Below are 25,145 nucleotides of genomic sequence, written 5' to 3' on the forward strand. Positions count from 1 at the left end.
ATGATGAAGAAATTGATGAAATGTATGACGAGATAAAAGAAATTATTCAGGTAGTGAAGGGAGACGAAAATTTAATAGTCATGGGTGACTGGAATTCGTCAGTAGGAAAAGGGAGAGAAGGAAACATAGTAGGTGAATATGGATTGGGGGGAAGAAATGAAAGAGGAAGCCGCCTTGTAGAGCATAACGTAATCATAGCTAACACTTGGTTCAAGAATCATAAAAGAAGGTTGTATACCTGGAAGAATCCTGGAGATACTAAAGTAGTAGTAGTAGTAGTAGTAGTAGTAGTAGAGGGGTTTTGTGGGCACACAACAGCAAGGTCTTCAGCGCCCGTTCAGTATCATGGTAGAGGGAGCTAAAACAATGTAGCGGAGATACTAAAAGGTATCACATAGATTATATAATGGTAAGACAGAGATTTAGGAACCAGGTTTTAAATTGTAAGACATTTCCAGGGGCAGATGTGGATTCTGACCACAATCTATTGGTTATGATCTGCAGATTGAAACTGAAGAAACTGCAAAAAAGGTGGGAATTTAAGGACATGGGACCTGGATAAACTGAAAGAACGAGAGGTTGTAGAGAGTTTCAGGGAGAGAATAAGGGAACAATTGACAGGAATGGGGGAAAGAAATACTGCAGAAGAAGAATGGGTAGCTCTGAGGGATGAAGTAATGAAGGCAGCAGAGGATCAAGTAGGTAAAAAGACGAGGGCTAATAGAAATCCTTGGGTAACAGAATAAATATTGAATTTAATTGATGAAAGGAGAAAATATAAAAATGCAGTAAATGAAGCAGGCAAAAAGGAATACAAACGTCTCAAAAATGAAATCAACAGGAATTGCAAAAGGGCTAAGCAGGGATGGCTACAGGACAAATGTAAGGATGTAGAGGCTTGTCTCACTAGGGGTAAGATAGATACTGCCTACAGGAAAATTAAAGAGACCTTTGGACAGAAGAGAACCACTTGTATGAATATCAAGAGCTCAGATGGCAACCCAGTTCTAAGCAAAGAAGGGAAGGCAGAAAGGTGGAAGGAGTATATAGAGGGTTTATACAAGGGTGAAGTACTTGAGGACAATATTATGGAAATGGAAGAGGATGTAGATGAAGACGAAATGGGAGATAAGATACTGCATGAAGAGTTAGACAGAGCACTGAAAGACCTGAGTCGAAACAAGGACCCGGGAGTAGACACATTCCATTAGAACTACTGACAGCCTTGGGAGAGCCAGTCCTGACAAAACTCTACCATCTGGTGAGCAAGATGTATGAGACAGGTGAAATACCCTCAGACTTCAAGAAGAATATAATAATTCCAATCCCAAAGAAAGCAGGTCTTGACAGATGTGAAAATTACCGAACTATCAGTTTAATAAGTCACAGCTGCAAAATACTAACGCGAATTCTTTACAGACGAATGGAAAAACTGGTAGAAGCGGACCTCGGGGAATATCAGTTTGGATTCCGTAGAAATGTTGGATCACGTGAGGCAATGCTAACCTTACGACTTATCTTAGAAGAAAGATTAAGAAAAGGCAAACCTACATTTCTAGCATTTGTAGACTTAGAGAAAGCTTTTGACAATGTTAACTGGAATACTCTCTTTCAAATTCTGAAGGTGGCAGGGGTAAAATAGAGGGAGCGAAAGGCTATTTACAATTTGTACAGAAACCAGATGGCAGTTGTAAGAGTCGAGGGGGCATGAAATGGAAGCAGTGGTTGGGAAAGGTGTGAGACAGGGTTGTAGCTCTCCCCGATGTTATTCAATCTTGAGGTTCGCCGATGACGTTGTAATTCTGTCAGATACATCAAAGGACTTGGAAGAGCAGCTGAACGGAATGGATAGTGTCTTCAAAGTAGGATATAAGATGAATATCAACAAAAGCAAAACAAGGATAATGGAATGTAGTCAAATTAAATCGGGTGATGCTGAGGGAATTAGATTAGGAAATGAGACACTTAAAGTAGTAAAGGAGTTTTGCTATTTAGGGAGTAAAATAACTGATGATGGTCGAAGTAGAGAGGATATAAAATGTAGACTGGCAATGGCAAGGAAAGCGTTTCTGAAGAAGAGAAATTTGTTAACATCGAGTATAGATTTAAGTGTCGTTTCTGAAAGTATTTGTATAGGTGTAGCCATGTATGGAAGTGAAACATGGACGATAACTAGTGTGGACAAGAAGAGAATAGAAGCTTTCGAAATGTGGTGCTACAGAAGAATGCTGAAGATAAGGTGGGTAGATCATGTAACTAATGAGGAGGTATTGAATAGGATTGGGGAGAAGAGAAGTTTGTGGCACAACTTGACTAGAAGAAGGGATCGGTTGGTAGGATATGTTTTGAGGCATCAAGGGATCACAAATTTAGCATTGGAGGGCAGCGTGGAGGGTAAAAATCGTAGAGGGAGACCAAGAGATGAATACACTAAGCAGATTCAGAAGGATGTAGGTTGCAGTAGGTACTGGGAGATGAAGAAGCTTGCACAGGATAGAGTAGCATGGAGAACTGCATCAAACCAGTCTCAGGACTGAAGACCACAACAACAACAACAACAACAACAACAACAACAACATCAGAAACAGTGGACCTAGGGATGCTTGGAAGTGTGGAAATCTCGTGTATAGACACACCACACAGGTGACACTTGATCACCTGACCACGTCCGAAGTCTGTGAGTTCCGCGGAGCGCCCCATTCTGCTCTCTCACGATGTCTAATGACTACTGAGGTCGCTAATATGGAGTACCTGACAGTAGGCGGCAGCACAATGCACCTAATATGAAAAACATTATGTTTTTGGTGGTGTCCAGATACTTTTGATCACACAGTGTACATGTTCAAATTGTCTATCATCAACCGCAAGGCACATGTGGAATCACCACTTGAGAGATAGATGGACAGATGAATGTACATCGGACGATATGCCACTGCACACTGTGGTAATTCAATGGCGCATATTGTCTGGTGTAGATGGGGCTTCGGGACAGACTGCTCTCCTAAAACAGAAATGAAGAGGAGTCAAATAGAGAGATGTGGCTAGCCGCTCTACTGAAATACTTCATCCTATTTGACACTCAGGAAACTTTTGATTCAGTATTGGCATTGCAACACGGGAAGAGTGAGCTGGGAAGACATGTTGGAACCACACCCATTGTCGTGTATTCAGTGGTACCTCTTCGAGGGGGACAGACAAAGTTCATAAGAAAGCACGGATATGTATTTCCATTTAGCATCCGTGGGCTGAAGTAAGGTCAAATGTCTCAATAAAGTCAAGAGGAACATCCGCTGCTGCAAACAAAGCCATTGATGTTGCAAGAAATGGTATTGTGTTCGTGACAACGTGTGTACACATCTAAAAGTGGTACATATGGCAATTACATCTAAGTTACACCCCTGTGAGTTCGACATTTTTGATCAAGAAGTTCGTCAAAATGTAAGTGATCTTATTCACGATGTATTTTTGCAGCAGAACAAGAAATTATCTGTGAGTAGGAAGGTGAGTGTACCTCTAACCTCAAACTGTAAACAAAATTTGTCGCAATGCGTAATTAACTTATCGAATTTGGTTCTGTCTCCAAACGAACAAAAAGTGCTTGAGAAAGGTTTTAAATATGCTCCTCCCCACCCTCCATCAGAAAAACAACTGGATGATATTGAATATGCCCTAACGGAAGACACCACTGCAAAATATATAGTTGCCAATGCACTAAAGAACGAAACCAAATTCGTGTGTAACATCCCACGGTCTATTGACTTTCACACCCTCAAGTCCTTGAAACAGAAACTACAACACCAAGGTATCATTGCCACAAAATCTGATAAAGACAACAGTATTGTGCTTTTGAACAAATGTGATTATGAGCATAACGTTAATGATTTCCTGAATACCACAGGCTTCCAAGTCCTTCCTAAAGACCCTACTAAATTGTTCAAAGAGGATGTTAAATAGGCAATCAATTAATGCAAAAGCATATTCTCTGAATTTGAAGCAAAACTGGTAACCAATATGAACCCAGTGCCTTCTAGAATGTATGGTCTTCCTAAAGTGCATAAACAAGATGTTCCTATTCGTCCAGTTGTATCATCATTCACTGCTCCATCTTACAAACTAGCCAGTAAACTGGATGTCCTAATTAAGGGCAAGACTAAATTCAAACCAAAGCATGGTATTTCGAACTCTGTGGATCTAGTAAACAAGTTAAAGGGTATATCTGTCTCACACAGTGATAAATTAGTATCCTTTGATGTCAGCAGTTTGTTTTCTAATACACCAGTAGTAGAATGCATTGATATTCTGACAAAGCTGATACACAAGTCTAATGTCAATCCTGCAGAATTGAATGACTTGAGACTGTCCACACAGACATGCCTCGCACAGAACTATTTTCAGTTCCAAGGGACTCTTTATAAACAATTAGATGGCTTAGCTATGGGTTCCCCTCTTAGCCCACTGTTGGTTGAAATATTTATGGACCATTTTGAACATAATTTTCTAAAAAAAGAACCTTTGAGTGCAAAAATCCAATACTGGTTTAGATATGTAGATGATGTACTGTGTACGTGGACTGGTGCTACAAGACAACTCAACACATTCTTGAAAAACCTAAACAGTCAACATAAAAAAATCCAGTTCACTATGGAGATTGGCAACAAATCCATAAACTTCTTAGATCTCACCACTGACATCAGTACACACACCCTGTTGTTGTTGTGGTCTTCAGTCCTGAGACTGGTTTGATGCAGCTCTCCATGCTATTCTATCCTGTGCAAGCTTCTTCATCTCCCAGTACCTACTGCAACCTACATCCTTCTGAATCTGTTTAGTGTAATCATCTCTTGGTCTCCCTCTACGATTTTTACCCTCCACACTGCCCTCCAATACTAAACTGGTGATCGCTTGATACCTCAGAACATGTCCTACCAACCGATCCCTTCTTCTAGTTAAGTTGTGCCACAGACTTCTCTTCGCCCCAATCCTATTCAATATCTCCTCATTAGTTGTATGATCTACCATCTAATCTTCGGCATTCTTCTGTAGCACCACAACTGTTCAAACTAGTTATCTTCCCATGTTTCACTTCCATACAAGGCTACGCTCCATACAAATACTTTCAGAAACGACTTCCTGGCACTTAAATCTATACTCAATGTTAACAAATTTCTCTTCTTCAGAAACGCTTTCCTTGCCATTGCCAGTCTACATTTGATATCCTCTCTACTTCGGCCATCATCAGTTATTTTGCTCCCCAAATATAAAAACTTCTTTACTACTATAAGTATCTCATTTCCTAATCTAATTCCCTGAGCATCACCCGACTTAAATCGACTACATTCCATTATCCTCGTTTTGCTTTTGTTGATGTTCAACTTATACCCTTCTTTCATGACACTGTCCATTCCGTTCAACTGCTCTTCCAAGTCCTTTGCTGTCTCTGACAGAATTACAATGTCATCGGCGAACCTCAAAGTTTTTATTTCTTCTCCATGGATTTTAATACCTACTCCGAATTTTTCTTTTGTTTCCTTCACTACTTGCTCAATATACAGATTGAATAACATCGGGGATAGGCTACAACCCTGTCTCACTCCCTTCCCAATCACTGCTTCCGTTTCGTGTCCCTCGACTCTTATAACTGCCATCTGGTTTCTGTACAAATTGTAAATAGCTTTTCGCTCCCTGTATTTTACCCCTGCCCCCTTCAGAATTTGAAAGAGAGTATTCCAGTTAACATTGTCAAAAGCTTTCTCTATGTCTACAAATGCTAGGAACATAGGTTTGCCTATCCTTAATCTAGCTTCTAAGATAAGTCGTAGGGTCAGTATTGCCTCGCGTGTTCCAATATTTCTACGGAATCCAAACTGATCTTCCCCAAGGTCAGCTTCTACCAGTTTTTCCATTCGTCTGTAGAGAATATGGGTTAGTATTTTGCATCCGTGACTTACTAAACTGATTGTTCGGTAATTTTCACATCTGTCAGCACCTGCTTTCTTTGGGATTGGAATTATTAAATTCTTCTTGAAGTCTGAGGGTATTTCACCTGTCTCATACATCTTGCTCACCAGATGGTAGACTTTTGTCAGGACTGGCTCTCCCAAGGCCGTCAGTAGTTTTAATGGAATGTTGTCTACTCCCAGGGCCATGTTTCGACTCAAGTCTTTCAGTGCACTGTCAAACTCTTCACGCAGTATCGTATCTCCCATTTCATCTACATCCTCTTCCATTTCCATAATACTGTCCTCAAGTACATTGCCTTTGTATAGGCCCTCTATATACTCCCTCCACTTTTCTGCTTTCCCTTTTTTGCTTGGAACTGGGTTTCCATCTGAGCTCTTGATATTCATACAAGTGGCTCTCTTTTCTCCAAAGGTCTCTTTAATTTTCCTGTAGGCGGTATCTATCTTACCCCTAGTGAGATAACCCTCTACATCTTTACATCTGTCCTCTAGCCACCCCTGCTTAGCCATTTTGCACTTCCTGTCGATTTCATTTTGGAGGCGTTTGTTTTCCTTTTTGCCTGCTTCATTTACTGCATTTTTATATTTTCTCCTTTCATCAATTAAATTCAGTATTTCTTCTGTTACCCAAGGATTTCTACTAGCCCTCGTCTTTTTACCTACTAGGTCCTCTGCTGCCTTCACTATTTCATTCCTCAAAGCTACCCATACTTCTTCTACTGTATTTCTTTCCCCCATTCCTGTCAATTGATCCCTTAGGCTCTCCCTGAAATTCTGTACAACATCTGGTTCTTTCAGTTTATCCAGGTTCCATCTCCTTAAATTCCCACCTTTTTGCAGTTTCTTCAGTTTTAATCTAAAGTTCATAACCAATAGATTGTCATCAGAGTCCACATCTGCCCCTGGAAATGTCTTACAATTTAAAACCTAGTTCCTAAATCTCTGTCTTACCTTTATGTAATCTATCTGAAACCTGTCAGTATCTCCAGGCTTCTTCCATGTATACAACCTTCTTTTATGATTCATGAACCAAGTGTTAGCTATGATTAAGTTGTGCTCTGTGCAAAATTCTACCAGGCGGCTTCCTCTTTCATTTCTTAGCCCCAATCCATATTCACCTACTACGTTTCCATCTCTCCCTTTTCCTACTGTCGAATTCCAGTCACCCATGACTATTAAATTTTCGTCTCCCTTCACTATCTGAATAATTTCTTTTATTTCATCATACATTTCTTCAATTTCTTCATCATCTGCAGAGCTAGTTGGCATATAAACTTGTACTACTGTAGTAGGCGTAGGCTTCGTGTCTATCTTGGCCACAATAATGCGTTCACTATGCTGTTTGTAGTAGCTTACCCGCATTCCTATTTTTTTATTCATTATTAAACCGACGCCTGCCTTACCCCTATTTGATTTTGTATTTATAGCCCTGTATTCACCTGACCAGAAGTCTTGATCCTCCTGCCACCGAACTTCACTAATTCCCACTATATCTAACTTTAACCTATCCATTTCCCTTTTTAAATTTTCTAACCTACCTGCCCGATTAAGGGATCTGACATTCCACGCTCCGATCCGTAGAATGCCAGTTTTCTTTCTCCTGATAACGATGTCCTCCTGAGTAGTCCCCGACCGGAGATCCGAATGGGGGACTATTTTACCTCCGGAATATTTTACCCAAGAGGACGCCATCATCATTTAATCATACAGTAAAGCTGCATGTCCTCGGGAAAAATTACGGCCGTAGTTTCCCCTTGCTTTCAGCTGTTCGCAGTACCAGCACAGCAAGGCTGTTTTGGTTAGTGTTACAAGGCCAGATCAGTCAATCATCCAGACTGTTGCCCCTGCAACTACTGAAAAGGCTGCTGCCCCTCTTCAGGAACCACACATTTGTCTGGCCTCTCAACAGATACCCCTCCATTGTGGTTGCACCTATGGTACGGCTATCTGTATCGTTGAGGCACACAAGCCTCCCCACCAACGGCAAGGTCCATGGTTCTTGTTTCAAAATTTACAGAAAAACAACAACTACAGACACAGTTATACCTTCTTGCTCACAACACCCCATAGCTCACAAACATACAGCTTTCCACTTAGTGGTACACCGTCTCATATCTATCCCCATGTCCAGAGATGATTTCAAAGCAGAGTTAGATACAATGAAGATGAAATGGGAGGTATGATACTGCGTGAAGAGTTTGACAGAGCACTGAAAGACCTGAGTCGAAACAAGGCTCTGGGAGTAGACAACATTCCATTAGAACTACTGACGGCCTTGGGAGAGCCAGTCCTGACAAAACTCTACCATTTGGTGAGCAAGATGTATGAGACAGGCGAAGTACCCTCAGACATCAAGAAGAATATAATAATTCCATTCCCAAAGAAAGCAGGTCTTGACAGATGTGAGAATTACCGAACAATCAGTTTAATAAGCCACAGCTGCAAAATACTAACACGAATTCTTTACAGACGAATGGAAAAACTAGTAGAAGCCGACCTTGGGGAAGGTGTTTGGATTCCGTAGAAATATTGGAACACGTGAGGCAATACTGACCCTACGGCTTATCTTAGATGCTAGATTAAGGAACGGCAAACCTACGTTTCTAGCATTTGCAGACTTAGAGAAATCTTTTGACAATCTTGACTGGAATACTCTCTTTCAAATTCTGAAGGTGGCAGGGGTAAAATACAGGGAGCGAAAGGCTATTTACAATTTGTATAGAAACCAAATGGCAGTTATAAGAGTTGAGGTGCATGGTTGGGAAGGGAGTGAGACAGGGTTGTAGCCTATCCCCGATGTTATTCAATCTGTATATTGAGCAAGCTGTGAAGGAAACAAAAGAAAAATTTGGAGTAGGTATTAAAATCCATGGAGAAGAAATAAAAACTTTGAGGTTCGCCGATGACATTGTAATTCTGTCAGAGACAGCAAAGGACTTGGAAGAGCAGTTGAACGGAATGGACAGTGTCTTGAAAGGAGGATATAAGATGAACATCAACAAAAGCAAAATGATGATAATGGAATGTAGTCAAATTAAATCGGGTGATGTTGAAGGTATTAGATTAGGAAATGAGACACTTAAAGTAGTAAAGAAGTTTTGCTATTTGGGGAGCAAAATAACTGATGATGGTTAAACCGAGAGGATATAAAATGTAGACTGGCAATGGCAAGGAAAGCGTTTCTGAAGAAGAGAAATTTGTTAACATCGAGTATAAATTTAAGTGTCAGGAAGTCATTTCTGAAAGTATTTGTATGGAGTGTAGCCATGTATGGAAGAGAAACATGGATGATAAAGAGTTTGGACAAGAAGAGAATAGAAGTTTTCGAAATGTGGTGGTACAGAAGAATGCTGAAGATTAGATGGGTAGATCACATAACTAATGAGGAGGTGTTGAATAGGATTGGGGAGAAGACAAGTTTGTGGCACAACTTGACTAGAAGAAGGGATCGTTTGGTAGGACATGTTCTGAGGCATCAAGGGATCACTAATTTAGTATTGGAGGGCAGTGTGGAGGGTGAAAATCATAGCGGGAGACCAAGAGATGAGTACACCAAGCAGATTCAGAAGGATGTAGGTTGCAGTAGGTACTGGGAGATGAAGAAGCTTGCGCAGGATAGAGTAGCATGGAGAGCTGCATCAAACCAGTCTCAGGACTGAAGACCACAACAACAGCAACAGATACAATAAAATTTATTGCCACAGCCAATGGCTACAATCCAGTTCTTATGGAGCACACCTTCCACAGCAAACAAAAACGAAAAATTATACCCCTCCTCTATGCCCCATCTGCTTCCCCATCCACTCTCTGGAAGAAATGGTGTACACTACCATTTCTAGGTCAGGTATCACAGATTGTAGCCAAAGCACTGAAATCCTGCAAGTATAGGCTTTCCTACTATGTCAAGAACACGACAGTCCAGTGTGTTTTTAATAGCAAAGACAAGATCCAGTTATTAGCCAACAGTGGGGTATACAAAATCACCTGTTCTGATTGTGACAAATTTTACATTGGTCAGTCAGGCAGAGACATATCAACTAGGCTGGCTGAACATGAACGCAGCTGGCGGTTGCAGAATTCAGACTCTGCATTTGCTGAGCATGTACTGAGTGAGGATCACAACTACCAGCCATAGTCCCATGTACTTCACTTAGCAAACAAAGGCCATAAACTCAACCTGCTGGAAGCCCTGGAAATTAACGAACATCTTGCTCACAGTCCAGATCTCATCCTAAATTATCAGACACAGCTCAACACTTCCCCTCTCCTAAACTTCATATAATCATCTTTGTTGTTCATTACTTCCCACACTCTCTCTTCCTACATATTCCCATTTTCCTGTATTCATTAAGTTGTTTTGTTTTGTTGAAGTTGTCTTTGTATTCCACATAGACTGTAGTTCCAATAGTTAAGGCTTTCTTTTAACTGGTACTTGTATTACTGTCCATGTTTAACACCCCTTGTAGTTGTCTCATCAAATACTGTTGATATTTTACTTTGCTCATTTATTTAATGATTTGCTTTGATTATAATGTTAATATTAAAATGCAATACCACCACACTCTCAAACTGTAGGTTCCCTCAAACACCTCCATTTTCCTGCATTTATTTATTTCTGTTTATCTTATTGATATTGCTTAAGTTCCTTATGTTTTCTGTATTTACATTGATACCTGTCTCTTCTTTTAATTTGTTGCCTGTCACTCTCCATGTTTCGTACCTCCTGATGCAGCCTTGTCTAGTACTAATTTGATTTTATTTTATTAGTTTTGTTTATTAATAGAAACTGTTATTTAGGCAGGCTATTCCTATTTTGTGCTAAAGGTTTTCCTGTCTACTCCATTGTTATTTATGCAAAGTTCAGTTTTTACTTTTTCACTGCAAAGATGTTACTCACTGTATGTTTCTACTTCAGTCTAGATGTGTTACTTCTCTTCTAATGTTGTCTGCTAACATTTAACTTCTTTGGTGATAATACTCAGTAAATGTCTGAAGATGGCCTTGTAAGCCGAAAACCGGTTAACAATGAAAGTAATATTGTAGAACAAAAGCAAACTTGTGCTTTTCATTTATCAAACAAAGGAATTTCCTACAATGCTGCATCACAGGTTTATGCTTCACGATCATTGTTATTGCACATGACAAAGCCCGAGTGGATTCTCATCAGCTCATTAGTGCATGTTACATAAATTTACATTGCCACAGTTCATAAACATTGGTACGCCAGTAAACAGCAAACATTTGAAAAACGTAATGTCGTGTCCCAAGTGATGCAGAGCAAACCAACAAAATTCTATGACTTTCAAAATCACTTCCTCCAAGTGCCCGATGTAGTGACAAATTATAAGGGTGGAACTTATGTGGATGCGAGATGCGAATGGCACTTCTGTGGCTGATCCCGCATTCCCCGGCAATATATCTCGTGCCACCATTCACCTTATAAAAGCAGCACGTCTAAATTCTCCTCATAGGTGTACATGGCTGCGCGCGAGGAATCTCAAACCAGAAATGGCCTGTTGATAGACAACACAGTATTTAAGAGTTCTGGTGTGTACATAGCTGAAGGTCTAGAGACGACGATGTAGCCTGGTGTGAGCACATTTATAACACAACTGCCCTTTCTCAAACTGCCTTTCAAGTTTAGAATGTTCCTTGGATCCATTTGCAAAGAGTTTCAGTCTCAAAATTAGCAAGCATTACATCGCTGTACTCATCTTTTCATGTGCTTTTGGATTAAAAAGTATATCATTTCTTTTCAAAAATCATACTTCCTTTAATATCTCAATCTATATAAGAGTTAAGACTCTTTATCATATACAAAACTACACACCTATAATGTACTATCATTCGCCAAAAACCTCGTTTTGATATTTGGAACTTTTCTTACGAAATAAAAGGAGTTGTACATATTACTGGACTCAGGTTAGATGCAGCAGATGCACCAATTGGTTGTGTAATTGTTACAGTCTTGTAGCTATCGAGAGGCCTTTATGGTTCCACATATTCTTGATGAAATATGTGCACCACTGACAGCATCTCCACTGACCACACCCACCACGCCGCTCACAGCTATGGGAAAGATGGCACTTTTAAATCTCCCACTAACAAACCACTGGGCTAGGCCGTCCATCTACTGCTCACTGTCTCTGATGAGGGGCACTGTGCTTGCACACCACCAGAGGACGTAATATGAAATGGCGTCACTGCAAGCAACCCTGATTGACTATGCATCCTTTTAAGCAGCCACAATCCAAAGGTTGCCTCCAGATCCAGTGCATTTGACTCCACTAAGGAAAATTACATTGAAGTGCAGTGACACTACTAAGTGTTGTTAACATTCCACTAACTTATATAACTATATCAGCATTCAACATTATTTTGTTACTATCAAGAACATTACTCTGACAGCATGTAACACAGAACCACAGAAGAACCTACAGTTATGTATAACTTCAGTTATTAAGGGTAGATAGTGTAAAATAACTTATTGATGTGTATCTTTTTGTAGATGTCTTCTTGCATTTAATGGCCGCCTCACTACCAATACAACAATACACTTCTGTCAATTTGTTTATTTTGATGTTCTCTGGGTCAACCACCTTCTATCAATTTGATTAATTCTGGGTAGAGTTCAAAATTTCTCAATGTTTTCAATATTGAAACATGAACACAGTCATCTGCCTTCTTAGACCTACAGGTTAATGCCAGAGGCTCTTTTATTTCCTATAATATGCCACGAATAACATTAAGGTGTCAATTTGCTCTCTGCAGCTTCTCCAGTGTCTGAAATCTTCTCAGTTTTCACCTACTTCTTGCTCTCGTTGATGTTTAATACTATGACATAAAATTCTGGAGAAAACCCTGTCTGTGCAGTCCACAAGATATATATCATTGTAGCTTCTTGGACAGCTCTTACCACATTTTTGTGGAGTGGACAGACTATAGCCGCGGTACAATTTTCAGCGAATTTTTCTGTTGTTCATATAATTTGCAGAGCCATGGGTTGGAAGGTCTGAACCACATCACTGGCATATACCTACACCCTTCAAAACCCGGTCTTCTCTCAAATTATATGATGAGGCACCACCATCTCACTGAATGATGTAGTCAGTCTGAATATGACTGGTTTCACTAGCTTATAAGCACATCTTCAGCCTGACACAATAACTTCAAGTGTATTAGGAAAAATCTGAGATGATTTCCAAGAGCCATATGAGTTGCATGCTTATTCATATAGCAGTTACAGCCCCTCTGCAGAACAATAAATATTTTCTCACAATATAGATAACTGCTGAATTTATTATTATTAAAGACATCATTTTTCTTGAATGGACAATGTCATTATAACACATGTGTCAGTCATATATGCACCAAGGTGCAAAGATATTCTATTCTTGAGAGTTTTGTGTCTGTCTTTATATGGTCGACACCAACTATTGCTAGTGGATTAGAAACTTCTAAGATGAATTATGTGTATGTGATTACACTTAAAAATATTCCTGGGGCAGGAACATACAATATTTACAGACACTGGGTGTGTGGGGGAAGGAGGGGAGGTGGGGGGGGGGGGGCAGGGAGTATTTGCTTGTGCTCTATCATTGTGTACCGCACAGTACATGCACCACAGCTCTTCAGAGTGCTATATAAGCTAATATTGCAGCAGACAACAACAGACTCTCCATGTCTGAAGCAAGGTGTGTAGTCTGCTGCTAAAGAGATTGTGCCTCCTGAATACGTGCAAACTGATGAGCACTCTGAGAGACAGCAAAGTGGAGCGTCACTACCTGCCTGAGATCACCCATCACTCTATGTACACTGTTGTCCAAAATTAAAGCAACAAACTGCTGTTTCCCCGTCCTGTGTCTAAGTCACAATATAATCATACCAACTTTCCACAGATGTCCATATGATTGTGTTCTGCACAGATGATGACATTCCGGTCAATGGAAAACCGTGCCGGTGATGACATCAGGCCACTCATCAAATAGGGTAGTATTTGTCAGGTAGTCCCACATCCACAATCGCTGTATACACAGTCACAGACGGTGCAGTACAGCACAGAGAAGATACCTGCCAGACTCTTTCCAGTAGAGAGCCATAGGAAGATCGGAAGCAGGGCAGTAGCATATTGATGTGGCCCGATGGCTTAATGTGAATTGTTCTGTTGTTTCTTGGATGTGACGACACTTTATAGAGACCAAAGCTGTATCCCAAAGACCAGGTCAGTGCTGATCATGTGTGACATCAAAGTGGCTGTAAAGGTACAATGGTACTGCCTTAGTACTGCACACAGCCTCACAGCATCCAATGGACATGTTATATTGAGGCAAATGGTGTATAGAAGGCTTCAGCAGAGTGGCCTTTATTGTCAGAGACTTGCTGTAGGTGTACCTCTGACACATCTTCACAAAAGGGAACATCCGGAGTGGAGTCGTCAACATGCCACCTGGATGGTCGAACAAGGGGAGCTGATGTTCTTCTCACAGACGAATCCCGATTTGGCCTGGAGAGTGAGTCGCGACGGATTCTCCTTTGGAGGGAATGTGGAACACAATTTCAGGACCGGCAAGGATTATGTTGACCACTCGCACAGCTCTTCATGAAATTGTATGGATGAATAGGCAAGTTTTACCTGCCATCAGGTATCGTGACAAGATCTTGAGACCTCATTTGTGGTTCTTGCGATGTGCTGTAAGCCCAGACTTTGTGTTGATGGACAGTATTGCTCGAACTCGTAGAGCACGGGTGGTTGAAGTCTTCTTGGAAACAGAAGATACGGCACACATGACGTGGCCTGATCACTCTTCCGATTTGAATTCCATGGAGCATGTCTGGGATGCACAACAGAGGCAGGCTGCATCGCACCAGGATCCATCACCCACTCCTCAAAACTTGCGAGAAACTCTGCAGGAACAATGGCTGTTATTGCCTCAACATGAGATTGATGACATCATCACAGCATGCCCTGTCGTTGCCAGGCCTGTATTGCTGCCAGAGGTGGTCACACCGCATAATGAGCACAGTAATCAATTGTCGGAATGTGTGTGCAAATACGTTAAATCAGAAATAATGAAGAAAATTTCTCTCTCATCGTTATGCATGTTGCAGTTGTTTACATTCTGTATTATCTACATTGTATCTAATTTACTATCGCCTGTTTATATTGCTTTGTAGCTAAATAAACACAATCTTGCAAAATTTCCATTTGTTGCTTTAATTTAGGACACCAGTGTGTTTATCCTTTTTAGAATTTATTTTTGAAAATGATTTCATGACAAATATTAAAATTATATCACAAGGAGTGTTTTCCAAATTATTATTATTCAAACAGTAATTTATGTTTAGCTGATTACCATAATGCAATTACTCCTCCTGCAGAATTTGTATTTTACAGAAGAATATTATATTCAAAATTTGACAGTATCATGTGCTCTAAAAGTTATTGACCCTACTAACAATCATTAGCTGGAACAGTGACCTACATTGATTTAAAGTGTTACATTCCCTGTCATAAGAAACATGTTTCATTTTATTTAATATGAAATAACTTGGAAGCTTTGTTTGTATAAAAATGTTGTCATGAAGAGTGATTACATACTACTCAAAAAACTATGACCTGGTTAAGTTTTACAAAAAAAGATATGAATTTCCCAAGAGCTATGAAGAAATGAGTGTTAATTATGTTATGCTAATGAAAAATTAAGTCATGACAACATGTATGAAAGAAGTCTATTCACATTATTGGTGACATTATGGGATAGAAGTTGTGTCTGTCCTTTTGGGCAGTACCAAAAAACAGATAACATATATTATTTGTAAAGTATTGGCACAAATACTCTAAAACGTAAACCAATGTAAACACAGATGCACAAAACAAGATGGAGAAAAGGTTGTTAATGAATTGTTATGATTTAATTCAGGTTGTGAGTTGAAAGCTTGTGTTTTTTTAAGGCTTTTATTAAGCCTTTAAGTCTTCCTGATGTTTCTAATGAGAAATCAACATAAAATATGTAAGGGAGCAAGTTATAATTTTGTATGTATTATGGCAGTTTCAATATGTTTACTTTTCAGACAATCATTCAATAATGTTATTTACATTGAATAAATAGTAAAGTTTGTTGAACAATAACTTTGTTGTTGTCAGGCCACTCTCTGCATTAGTCTAATCTGTGCAGGTTATATCATCCCAGCATAACGGCAACCTACATCCCTCTGAAACTGTTTGCCATTGTCAAGCGTTGGTCTCCCTCTACACTTTGCTTCACTGCAGAAAAGATGACTTCTTGATGCCTCAGAATGTGTCCCACCAAGCAATCCCCCTTCTTTTATTTAAGTTGTGCCATCAATTCGTTTTCTCCCCATTTTAATTCAGTACCTCTCATTTACTACGTAATATTTAGCATGTTTAAGGAGCATCTATTATATTCTTATCTGAACTGTTTATTATTCACATTTCACTCCAGACAAATACATTCAGAAATCCGTGTCTGATGTTAGCAAATTTCTATTTTAGAAGCATTTTTCTTGTTATTCCCATTCTGTGTGTTATATCATCTCTACTTTGGCCACTGTCAGTTATTTTACTTCCCTCATAGCAAACTTCATCTGCTACTTGTGGCATCTCATTTCCTAATCTAATTCCCTCAGCATCAACTGATGCCTTTGGAATAATATCACAGGCTCCCATTTTGAACACAACACAAATTTCTTAACTGTAAGGACAGGGCCACTTATAAAAAGTGGCAACTTCATGAAAGTTGGACAAGTTCAAATAACAAAGATAAGAAACAGCAGAATTATTACAAGTAAGTGTATATAGCTTCCATGCAAATGGTGCCTACAGATGGTTCTTTCACTTCTGTGTGTCTTTATTAGCATTAATAATTGACAATTAATTTCACTACTCTGATCTGATAACTCTTTTTGAATCATGTAATTCTGTAACATGTGTCACAACATAAAAAAAATGTGGAGTTATTGTTACATCTTTATCTTCATGTTTGGGTCTATTGCTCATGTGACAGAAGTTCCAGAATTTGTAACTGTGAGCATATATAATCAAACCTGATTGATACATACCTCAGGAGTAGAAAACAGTGAGAGCCACTCTGGATTGATAATTGACCGAAATCCACGAATAAATGCAGCTGTCTGGTCCTTAATTTGTGTGTGCATACGAAAGTGTGCCATCAAGTGTATGTAATTTATTCTGCAAAACCATACATAGATACATACATACATACATACATATGCCGTAACAGAGAAAAACAATATATTATGCACAGGATGAAAAAATGAAAACATTCAAAATAAAACCAATGATCCTTCTAAGGAAAACAAATTATATACAGCAGTCGACTTTTGAAAACAAATATCCAATGCTACAAATGTTCAACACAACTCAGAAAAAGATCATTCTTTGGTGAAGTCAAATATGCAATAAGCCATACGGAACAAGTATTTAGGTATTTTTTAGCATATTACAATATGCATAAAATGTATTAACCCACTAAATTCTGTAACTGACTAAAAGGACAGAGTCAATAGTTTTATCAAGATGCACTTCCATCTGTGTCGTGAATGTCATATGATGATACACGATATTGGAGCAGGTACGCAACAATATCAGAAATGCTACTCCTTACTTATAATCAATTGTTAATATTGAAAATTTTATATTGTAGTCATTATCTGGGTACTATTTAACACAAAAATCAGGAAGATTTTTATGTAACTTTCAAAACTGATTAATATACAGGATTCCATTCTGGAACATCTAACTCCATTATTAGACAACTTGGTCATTGGATAAATAAGACTGCCCTGATGACACTTCAAGAAAGACAGCTAAAAAGCATAGTTCCAAGTAAAAAAATAGGATGCTGCTTCACTTTTTGGGACATTTGACTGACAGATAACCATCTCAATTGTGTACTCAAAGATAATTACACTCCTGGAAATGGAAAAAAGAACACATTGACACCGGTGTGTCAGACCCACCATACTTGCTCCGGACACTGCGAGAGGGCTGTACAAGCAATGATCACACGCACGGCACAGCGGACACACCAGGAACCGCGGTGTTGGCCATCGAATGGCGCTAGCTGCGCAGCATTTGTGCACCGCCGCCGTCAGTGTCAGCCAGTTTGCCGTGGCATACGGAGCTCCATCGCAGTCTTTAACACTGGTAGCATGCCGCGACAGCGTGGACGTGAACCGTATGTGCAGTTGACGGACTTTGAGCGAGGGCGTATAGTGGGCATGCGGGAGGCCGGGTGGACGTACCGCCGAATTGCTCAACACGTGGGGCGTGAGGTCTCCACAGTACATCGATGTTGTCGCCAGTGGTCGGCGGAAGGTGCACGTGCCCGTCGACCTGGGACCGGACCGCAGCGACGCACGGATGCACGCCAAGACCGTAGGATCCTACGCAGTGCCGTAGGGGACCGCACCGCCACTTCCCAGCAAATTAGGGACACTGTTGCTCCTGGGGTATCGGCGAGGACCATTCGCAACCGTCTCCATGAAGCTGGGCTACGGTCCCGCACACCGTTAGGCCGTCTTCCGCTCACGCCCCAACATCGTGCAGCCCGCCTCCAGTGGTGTCGCGACAGGCGTGAATGGAGGGACGAATGGAGACGTGTCGTCTTCAGCGATGAGAGTCGCTTCTGCCTTGGTGCCAATGATGGTCGTATGCGTGTTTGGCGCCGTGCAGGTGAGCGCCACAATCAGGACTGCATACGACCGAGGCACACAGGGCCAACACCCGGCATCATGGTGTGGGGAGCGATCTCCTACACTGGCCGTACACCACTGGTGATCGTCGAGGGGACACTGAATAGTGCACGGTACATCCAAACCGTCATCGAACCCATCGTTCTACCATTCCTAGACCGCAAGGGAACTTGCTGTTCCAACAGGACAATGCACGTCCGCATGTATCCCGTGGCACCCAACGTGCTCTAGAAGGTGTAAGTCAACTACCCTGGCCAGCAAGATCTCCGGATCTGTCCCCCATTGAGCATGTTTGGGACTGGATGAAGCGTCGTCTCACGCGGTCTGCACGTCCAGCACGAACGCTGGTCCAACTGAGGCGCCAGGTGGAAATGGTATGGCAAGCCGTTCCACAGGACTACATCCAGCATCTCTACGATCGTCTCCATGGGAGAATAGCAGCCTGCATTGCTGCGAAAGGTGGATATACACTGTACTAGTGCCGACATTGTGCATGCTCTGTTGCCTGTGTCTATGTGCCTGTGGTTCTGTCAGTGTGATCATGTGATGTATCTGACCCCAGGAATGTGTCAATAAAGTTTCCCCTTCCTGGGACAATGAATTCACGGTGTTCTTATTTCAATTTCCAGGAGTGTAGATAGCAGAGTTGGGGATTAAGATGACCTCATACACTTGATCAACAATATTTACACAAACTAGGACTTTCTACTTGTACACATCAGAAATCATTTTTGTGTGGTTGAAAGTAGGATTCTGTGCACATACATTATTGCAACCAATGCAACAGTAATGAGAAACCTGGACAAAATGGCAGATAGTAAGCACGACTGATGTTAGTCACGAAAATATTTTTAAGTCTTATGCATTACAAGAAAACAAAAATAAACTCAGCAGATGACATCGATAGTGAACATAAAAGTCCTGTGATCATCCAAATATTGATAAAAAATATGAATTTTTCCAGGACTGTGTCACGTCATTTCGATGTGCAGCAAATGTGAAGGTTAATTGAATGATAGTGGATGCCAAAAGGAAAAAAGATGATCTACACACCCTGCCCCACCACATACCGTTTAAGTCCCAACTCGAGGAAAGGACAGCAGCATCTAGGATGTTCGATAGTGTCCTTCTCACCGGTTCTTAAGCCGGTAGTTTGAAATCGAAACCTATATTGAGCTAAATGTGGAATCTACTGCACTAAACACTGTTAAATGATAAACAGCAAAGGTATATTTTCACACAGAAGAGCTGAAGCCCTAATTTTTGGGGCAATAATTGTGAATTGTCACGCAGTGCTCTGAACAAATGCACTGGTGCAACACTTGCCACCATTTCACAATTTTGTATACGAAAATTAATAAGCACCGGCAATAAACATATACGGCAAAGAAGGAAAATATTGCCGAACCTGAACAAATTCTAAAACAGCTCAAATTAGGAGTGACCACTACAGTTCTCCCCACGTGTATAATCACTCAGCTCTTTGAGGGCCTTTCCATTTTTCCAGAGGGCTCAGTTCGGGGCGAAGGAGACGAGTACACTTGTCGAGCAAGATTTTGGTTTACAGCTGTTAAGTTTTCACGGCCAGTGTATCCTCGTATTCTATACTAAATTAAGTATATTTTCGTTTTGCACAATGTCTGTGTGCAAATAATGTGTCTGAAAATGCAACAGATACATTCCACAATTACAAAAGTTTTAATCAGAAAAAACTTATGGTCATTAAGTGTCATGCCATAGTATGCTCTAAGAAATTAAATGTAATTTTTAAAAGGACTGGTGTGTGGCACACTGAAAAATGAAACAGAAAACAGTTAGGAGTAGCTTTCAAGGTCTCGGTCCTTTTTCTACGAAACAGCACACACGTTCACATACACGACCACACACGCACCCAAACGTGCACGCACACGATAGACGTGAGACCAATTATCAAATATCGATTATTGTAAGCACTTGCCCGGGGAGACGGACGTTGGAAGGGTGAAGGGAAAGACACACGGGCATCGAGGAGGTAGCAGGGTAATGTGAGGCAGGTCTCTCACCAGACGACTCGGCAGCCGTGCGACGAGACGATAGGAGTGCAGAGGTTAGAGGACATAAGGGATAGAGAGAGGGGGAGGGAGAATGAGGGGAGGAAAGGAGATGAAGATGGACCAAGGGAAGGCAGTTCCGCACTACTGCCTAACGAACAAAATACAGGTGTATGTAGTATCAGACCAACAGTATGACTGGAATGAAGAGTTTCAAGCAAACTGTGAGCCATTCTGAATGGAGAGACGTCTTTAGATTTAAAAGTAACTTCGGGAATGCCCCTGGGGAATAATACAAGACTATTACTTTTCACTTTTAAGTGACCTGGTAGACAATGCCGGAAATTTCCTGAGCCTTTTCGCAGATGACACTGTCGTACACATATGTTGAAATGAAATGCAGGCGTACAGGCAGAGGATTGATGCTTAGTGCAACAGGGTGTATATGCGGACAAGGAAAAAAGATTCCTGGATTTTTCCCGGATTTCCTGGTTAAAAATACACTTTCTCCCGGATGAGAACACACTTTTTCCATGTTATTAAGTGACCGTATATTTTCCCTCGGAACTGTAAAACTTATCAATCCTTTGAATGGTTATGTTTTATACACGAGTGTAGAATTTCCCAGTGCTTTAGAAAATGAAACTTAGGGAAGGAAACTCCTTTTGGAAAGGTTTTTGATGTGCAGCAACATGTGTGCTGCATATTTTCGTATTACGAAAGTATAAATTTGAATTCCACCAAACACCGCATGTTACTTTCCGAACCACTGTAATAGAGATTGTGATGTGCTTTTGTAATCCAGTTATAGCTCATGTCACATGATCCTGCCAGCTGGTGACAGCGTATAATCAGACCACGAGACATGTGATGTAGTCAACTAACAGCAACATCACTGTAAAGTAGGGCAGATACACAAACAGGAAAAGTTGATGTTTTAAATTAATATACATAGTGTTGCTACAAGAAAAAAAAAAGCTTTCACTTATAATATTGGTCTCTAAGGTTAATAAGCTGCAAGAGAAGCTAAGCTTTCACTTATAATGTTGATCTTTCTAGTACCTTCAGCCGCGGAAGTCGAACAAGCGCCAGAACAAATGGACGTGGTCAGCCCATAGAGGGCTCTGCCACTGCGGCGGCTATTCCGCACAGCGGCTCTCACGCAGCGAGGGCGCCACCACTACACCATGTGCAGACAGCGGCCAATAGCCGCAACCTCCGGTTTCGTATATAGAGACCCGCTCTGCCCTAGTCCAGTCAGTCTGGTACTCGCTCTGGATTTCGTTTCTATCTCGGTGGTACTGCGTTCGGGTCGTTGCTCGTTGTTGACATTTGCCTGGCTCTGGTTCCGAGTGGATTTATTGTTGGTGTTTGGTGTTGTGGTTTCCACAAGCCTCCGTTGTTTATCTCTTCCCTGTTGTGTCGGATCATAGTCGGTCGTGGTCGGTTGTTGTCAGTTGTTGTTGGTCTGCCGTCCGACTCGTCCTGTGTTTACCCAGTGGTGTGTGCTCCACCGCCGGCGGCTTCCCTGCCTGGCGTCTGCCCCACCAGGAAGCTCCGATCCGCAGCCCAAGGCGTTCCCGCAGTTGGTTTTGGTTACTACAATCTTTTTTGCGCGTGTTATACTTTATGATTATCACACAAATGTGGCAGTAAAATTTTTAGGCGAGTCCAGTGACTTGTCCTCAAAGTTTTCCACAAATAAATTAGCTACCACAGAGGAGACAGAGCTTGCCGTAGCACTACATCAATTTGCTCATAATAATGACATGAATGTATGATCTGGGCTCGAAATACTTCTAAATGGCTCGTCATCAAACACTCTGTGAGTTAAGAAATTCATTGTACATTCTCGCACATAGTTCAACTTGCATAAAAGGAAATTTATTTTGAAAGTAATGGTTTTCAAACTACCATTCACAATATTTTCCCGCGACCTGTTAGAAATAGGTTCGTTTCAGTAATCGTCAGATAACAAGTGCTCCCGCGCTTTGGCAACTGCTATGATGCAGGAAGTCGGTATGTCCGTATGTGTAAAACATTAAAAGATCTTACATTATCTCATAAAAGAAAAAAGGCATCAGAGGATACTCCAAGAGCATCAGAATTTCGTGAACCATACTAAAATGGCACATTTAAAGTGCATACTTAAAGAGCACATTTGTATGTCCAGGTTCCCAATGAAGTAGGTCTCGACCTGATATTAAGCTTTTCAGTGTGGGTTTTGGGATGTATATTTTCTTAGAGTACCAATACTGTATTAACTCATTTTTGGTTCTCTATTATGGAATAGTGCCATATGTGCTAGAAGATGAAAATGTGCAATTGAAATGCAGCGAGCAGTTGAAATTAGCCAATAGTGTGGAACCAAACACTTTGTTTCAAACACGATGCCTCAGCGTAAAAGATTAATAAAAGCCAAATTTCTTTAGCAAACCGACAAAAATAACTTCATTGTTCTACAAGGTGATTAATGCATAGCTGTCAGAAAAGTGGAAATCTCCCCCCCCCCCCCCTCCCAGCCACACCCCCGTCCCTCGAGTGTGTGAGATATGTCAAAAAGTTAAAAAATCGAATTTTCAAAAATATGTTAATTTTGTAGCACACATCTTTCTGAAGAGTCTGATACATCTACATCTACATGATTACTCTGCAATTCACATTTAAGTGCTTGGCAGAGGGTTCATCGAACCACAATCATACTAACTCCCTAGCATTCCACTCCCGAACAGTGCGCTGGAAAAACGAACACCTAAACCTTTCTGTTCGAGCTCTGATTTCTCTTATTTTATTTTGATGGTCATTCCTACCTATGTAGGTTGGGCTCAACAAAATATTTTCGCATATATAAAACATATATGTTTCGCATACATAAAACATATATGTTTGAGAAAATGTAAGACATGTTATTTGGTCTTAAGTGTGCCAGAGTGCAGTGCCACCCCTCTTCACACAGCATTCTTCTATCGCACGTCGCTGTATTTCGCTCCGTGGGATTGAAACGTGTGTATTTAGTACTGGATGCCATCAAACTATATTCAGGACAGTGGAAATTAAAATTACCTGTGGTGCCTCTCCTGCTCCCAGTCGCCCAGTTTGACATCCTGACCCCCTACTTTTTAAGACTCGCAATTAATACTGGATGGGATTATTTGTAATCGGGAGAACAAGAACTCTTCAGAAAATTTGCACTCTTTATTGCTTGTTAGCTAATAACTTTCTGTTTTGGGTGACATAAAATTAAATATAGGATACATACAACCAGTAAAGATAAGAGACAAGCAATATAGTACACATTTGTTGAATCCATAGTTGCTAGATTGTTCTCTCTGTAATCTTGCTACAGCTTTACATAGCATCATTTCCTTTCTGCAACAGAATCTATTGCCGCATCAAAGTTTGTCAAACATTTTGCTACATGAAAAATTGAAATATTGCTGTGTAATACTGTGTAAGCTGTTAACACAAATAGTACCCAAGACTGGCGTGGTTTCTCGATCTGATTATGTCTATTTTGTCACTGTCTGCTAAATAAAACAAAACAGGCCTTTCTAACACTGCAGAAATTGTAACACACACCAAATAAATGAGAATGTTTTGGCACAAATGGTCATTTTTATAACACGTCAGAATATAATTCATGAAGACCAACATAAATTGCCTATTAGGCCTACTACAAGCAAAAAGCTTTATGTTAGAAAATAATTTCACATTTCATTCATACATTCCAGTTTCTCGAGCATGAGATTGAAAAGTAGTAGTATGAGATTTTAATATACATTTGGAATCGTCATATACTTCCCTAATTTGTGTGATGTTCCTGTTTCCTCTCCTTCCTTGTTCTAACAAACAATCTTGTCATGACTAATTCTGGAACTATTTCTGCCTTTGTCAGAACTTATTTGCCGGTTAACTTCACTAACCCTGCCACAATCCCCGGTTTAGTTATCCCTGATTATTCTCCGGTTACGCATTGCTATGTTCCTACTAACCATTTTCCGTGCTACTTCCAGAATAGAACTTAAGCGGTTGCTAGACGGGGACTGTACAACTGGTTCTTACTAGTGTAGCGATTTGGCCAAAGATTTTCTGACAAAATTTTATTTTCCTGGATACACTGAGAAGATAATACATAATCTTTCTTACTTGTTATTCCTGTTAGTTGATTCTTTCCACTCTGGTAGTCTTAATCTATGTATTTCCCTAGTAATTATAACAACGCTGATCATTCGTAAACCCACTCAACCACATAATCAGACAGCGATTGGCGTTCACTCGTTCAGCTTTACTCCGCTCAGCTTGTATAGCCCCTGTCCCCTTTTGCTGCAGGGAAGTTTACTTCTAGATGCGACGAAGATTCCCCTGACAGAGACATCACGTACACTATGCATGCATTCAAAAATCAACTTATGATTTTTTT

At 40.6% G+C, this 25,145-nt stretch overlaps 1 protein-coding gene across 1 annotated transcript in view; it reads right to left on the reverse strand.

Annotated features, from left to right (window-relative positions):
* LOC126202743 (ubiquitin-protein ligase E3B) overlaps positions 1 to 25,145 on the reverse strand; it is a 312,843-nt gene that overhangs the window by 73,708 nt on the left and 213,990 nt on the right. Inside the window, exon 14 of the mRNA XM_049936890.1 lies at positions 17,040 to 17,169. Within this exon, the coding sequence (XP_049792847.1) occupies positions 17,040 to 17,169 (130 nt within the window). The remainder of the gene's footprint in view (positions 1 to 17,039; positions 17,170 to 25,145) is intronic.

Source organism: Schistocerca nitens, chromosome 1 (genome assembly GCF_023898315.1).
Source record: "Schistocerca nitens isolate TAMUIC-IGC-003100 chromosome 1, iqSchNite1.1, whole genome shotgun sequence".
Lineage (NCBI taxonomy): Eukaryota > Metazoa > Arthropoda > Insecta > Orthoptera > Acrididae > Schistocerca > Schistocerca nitens.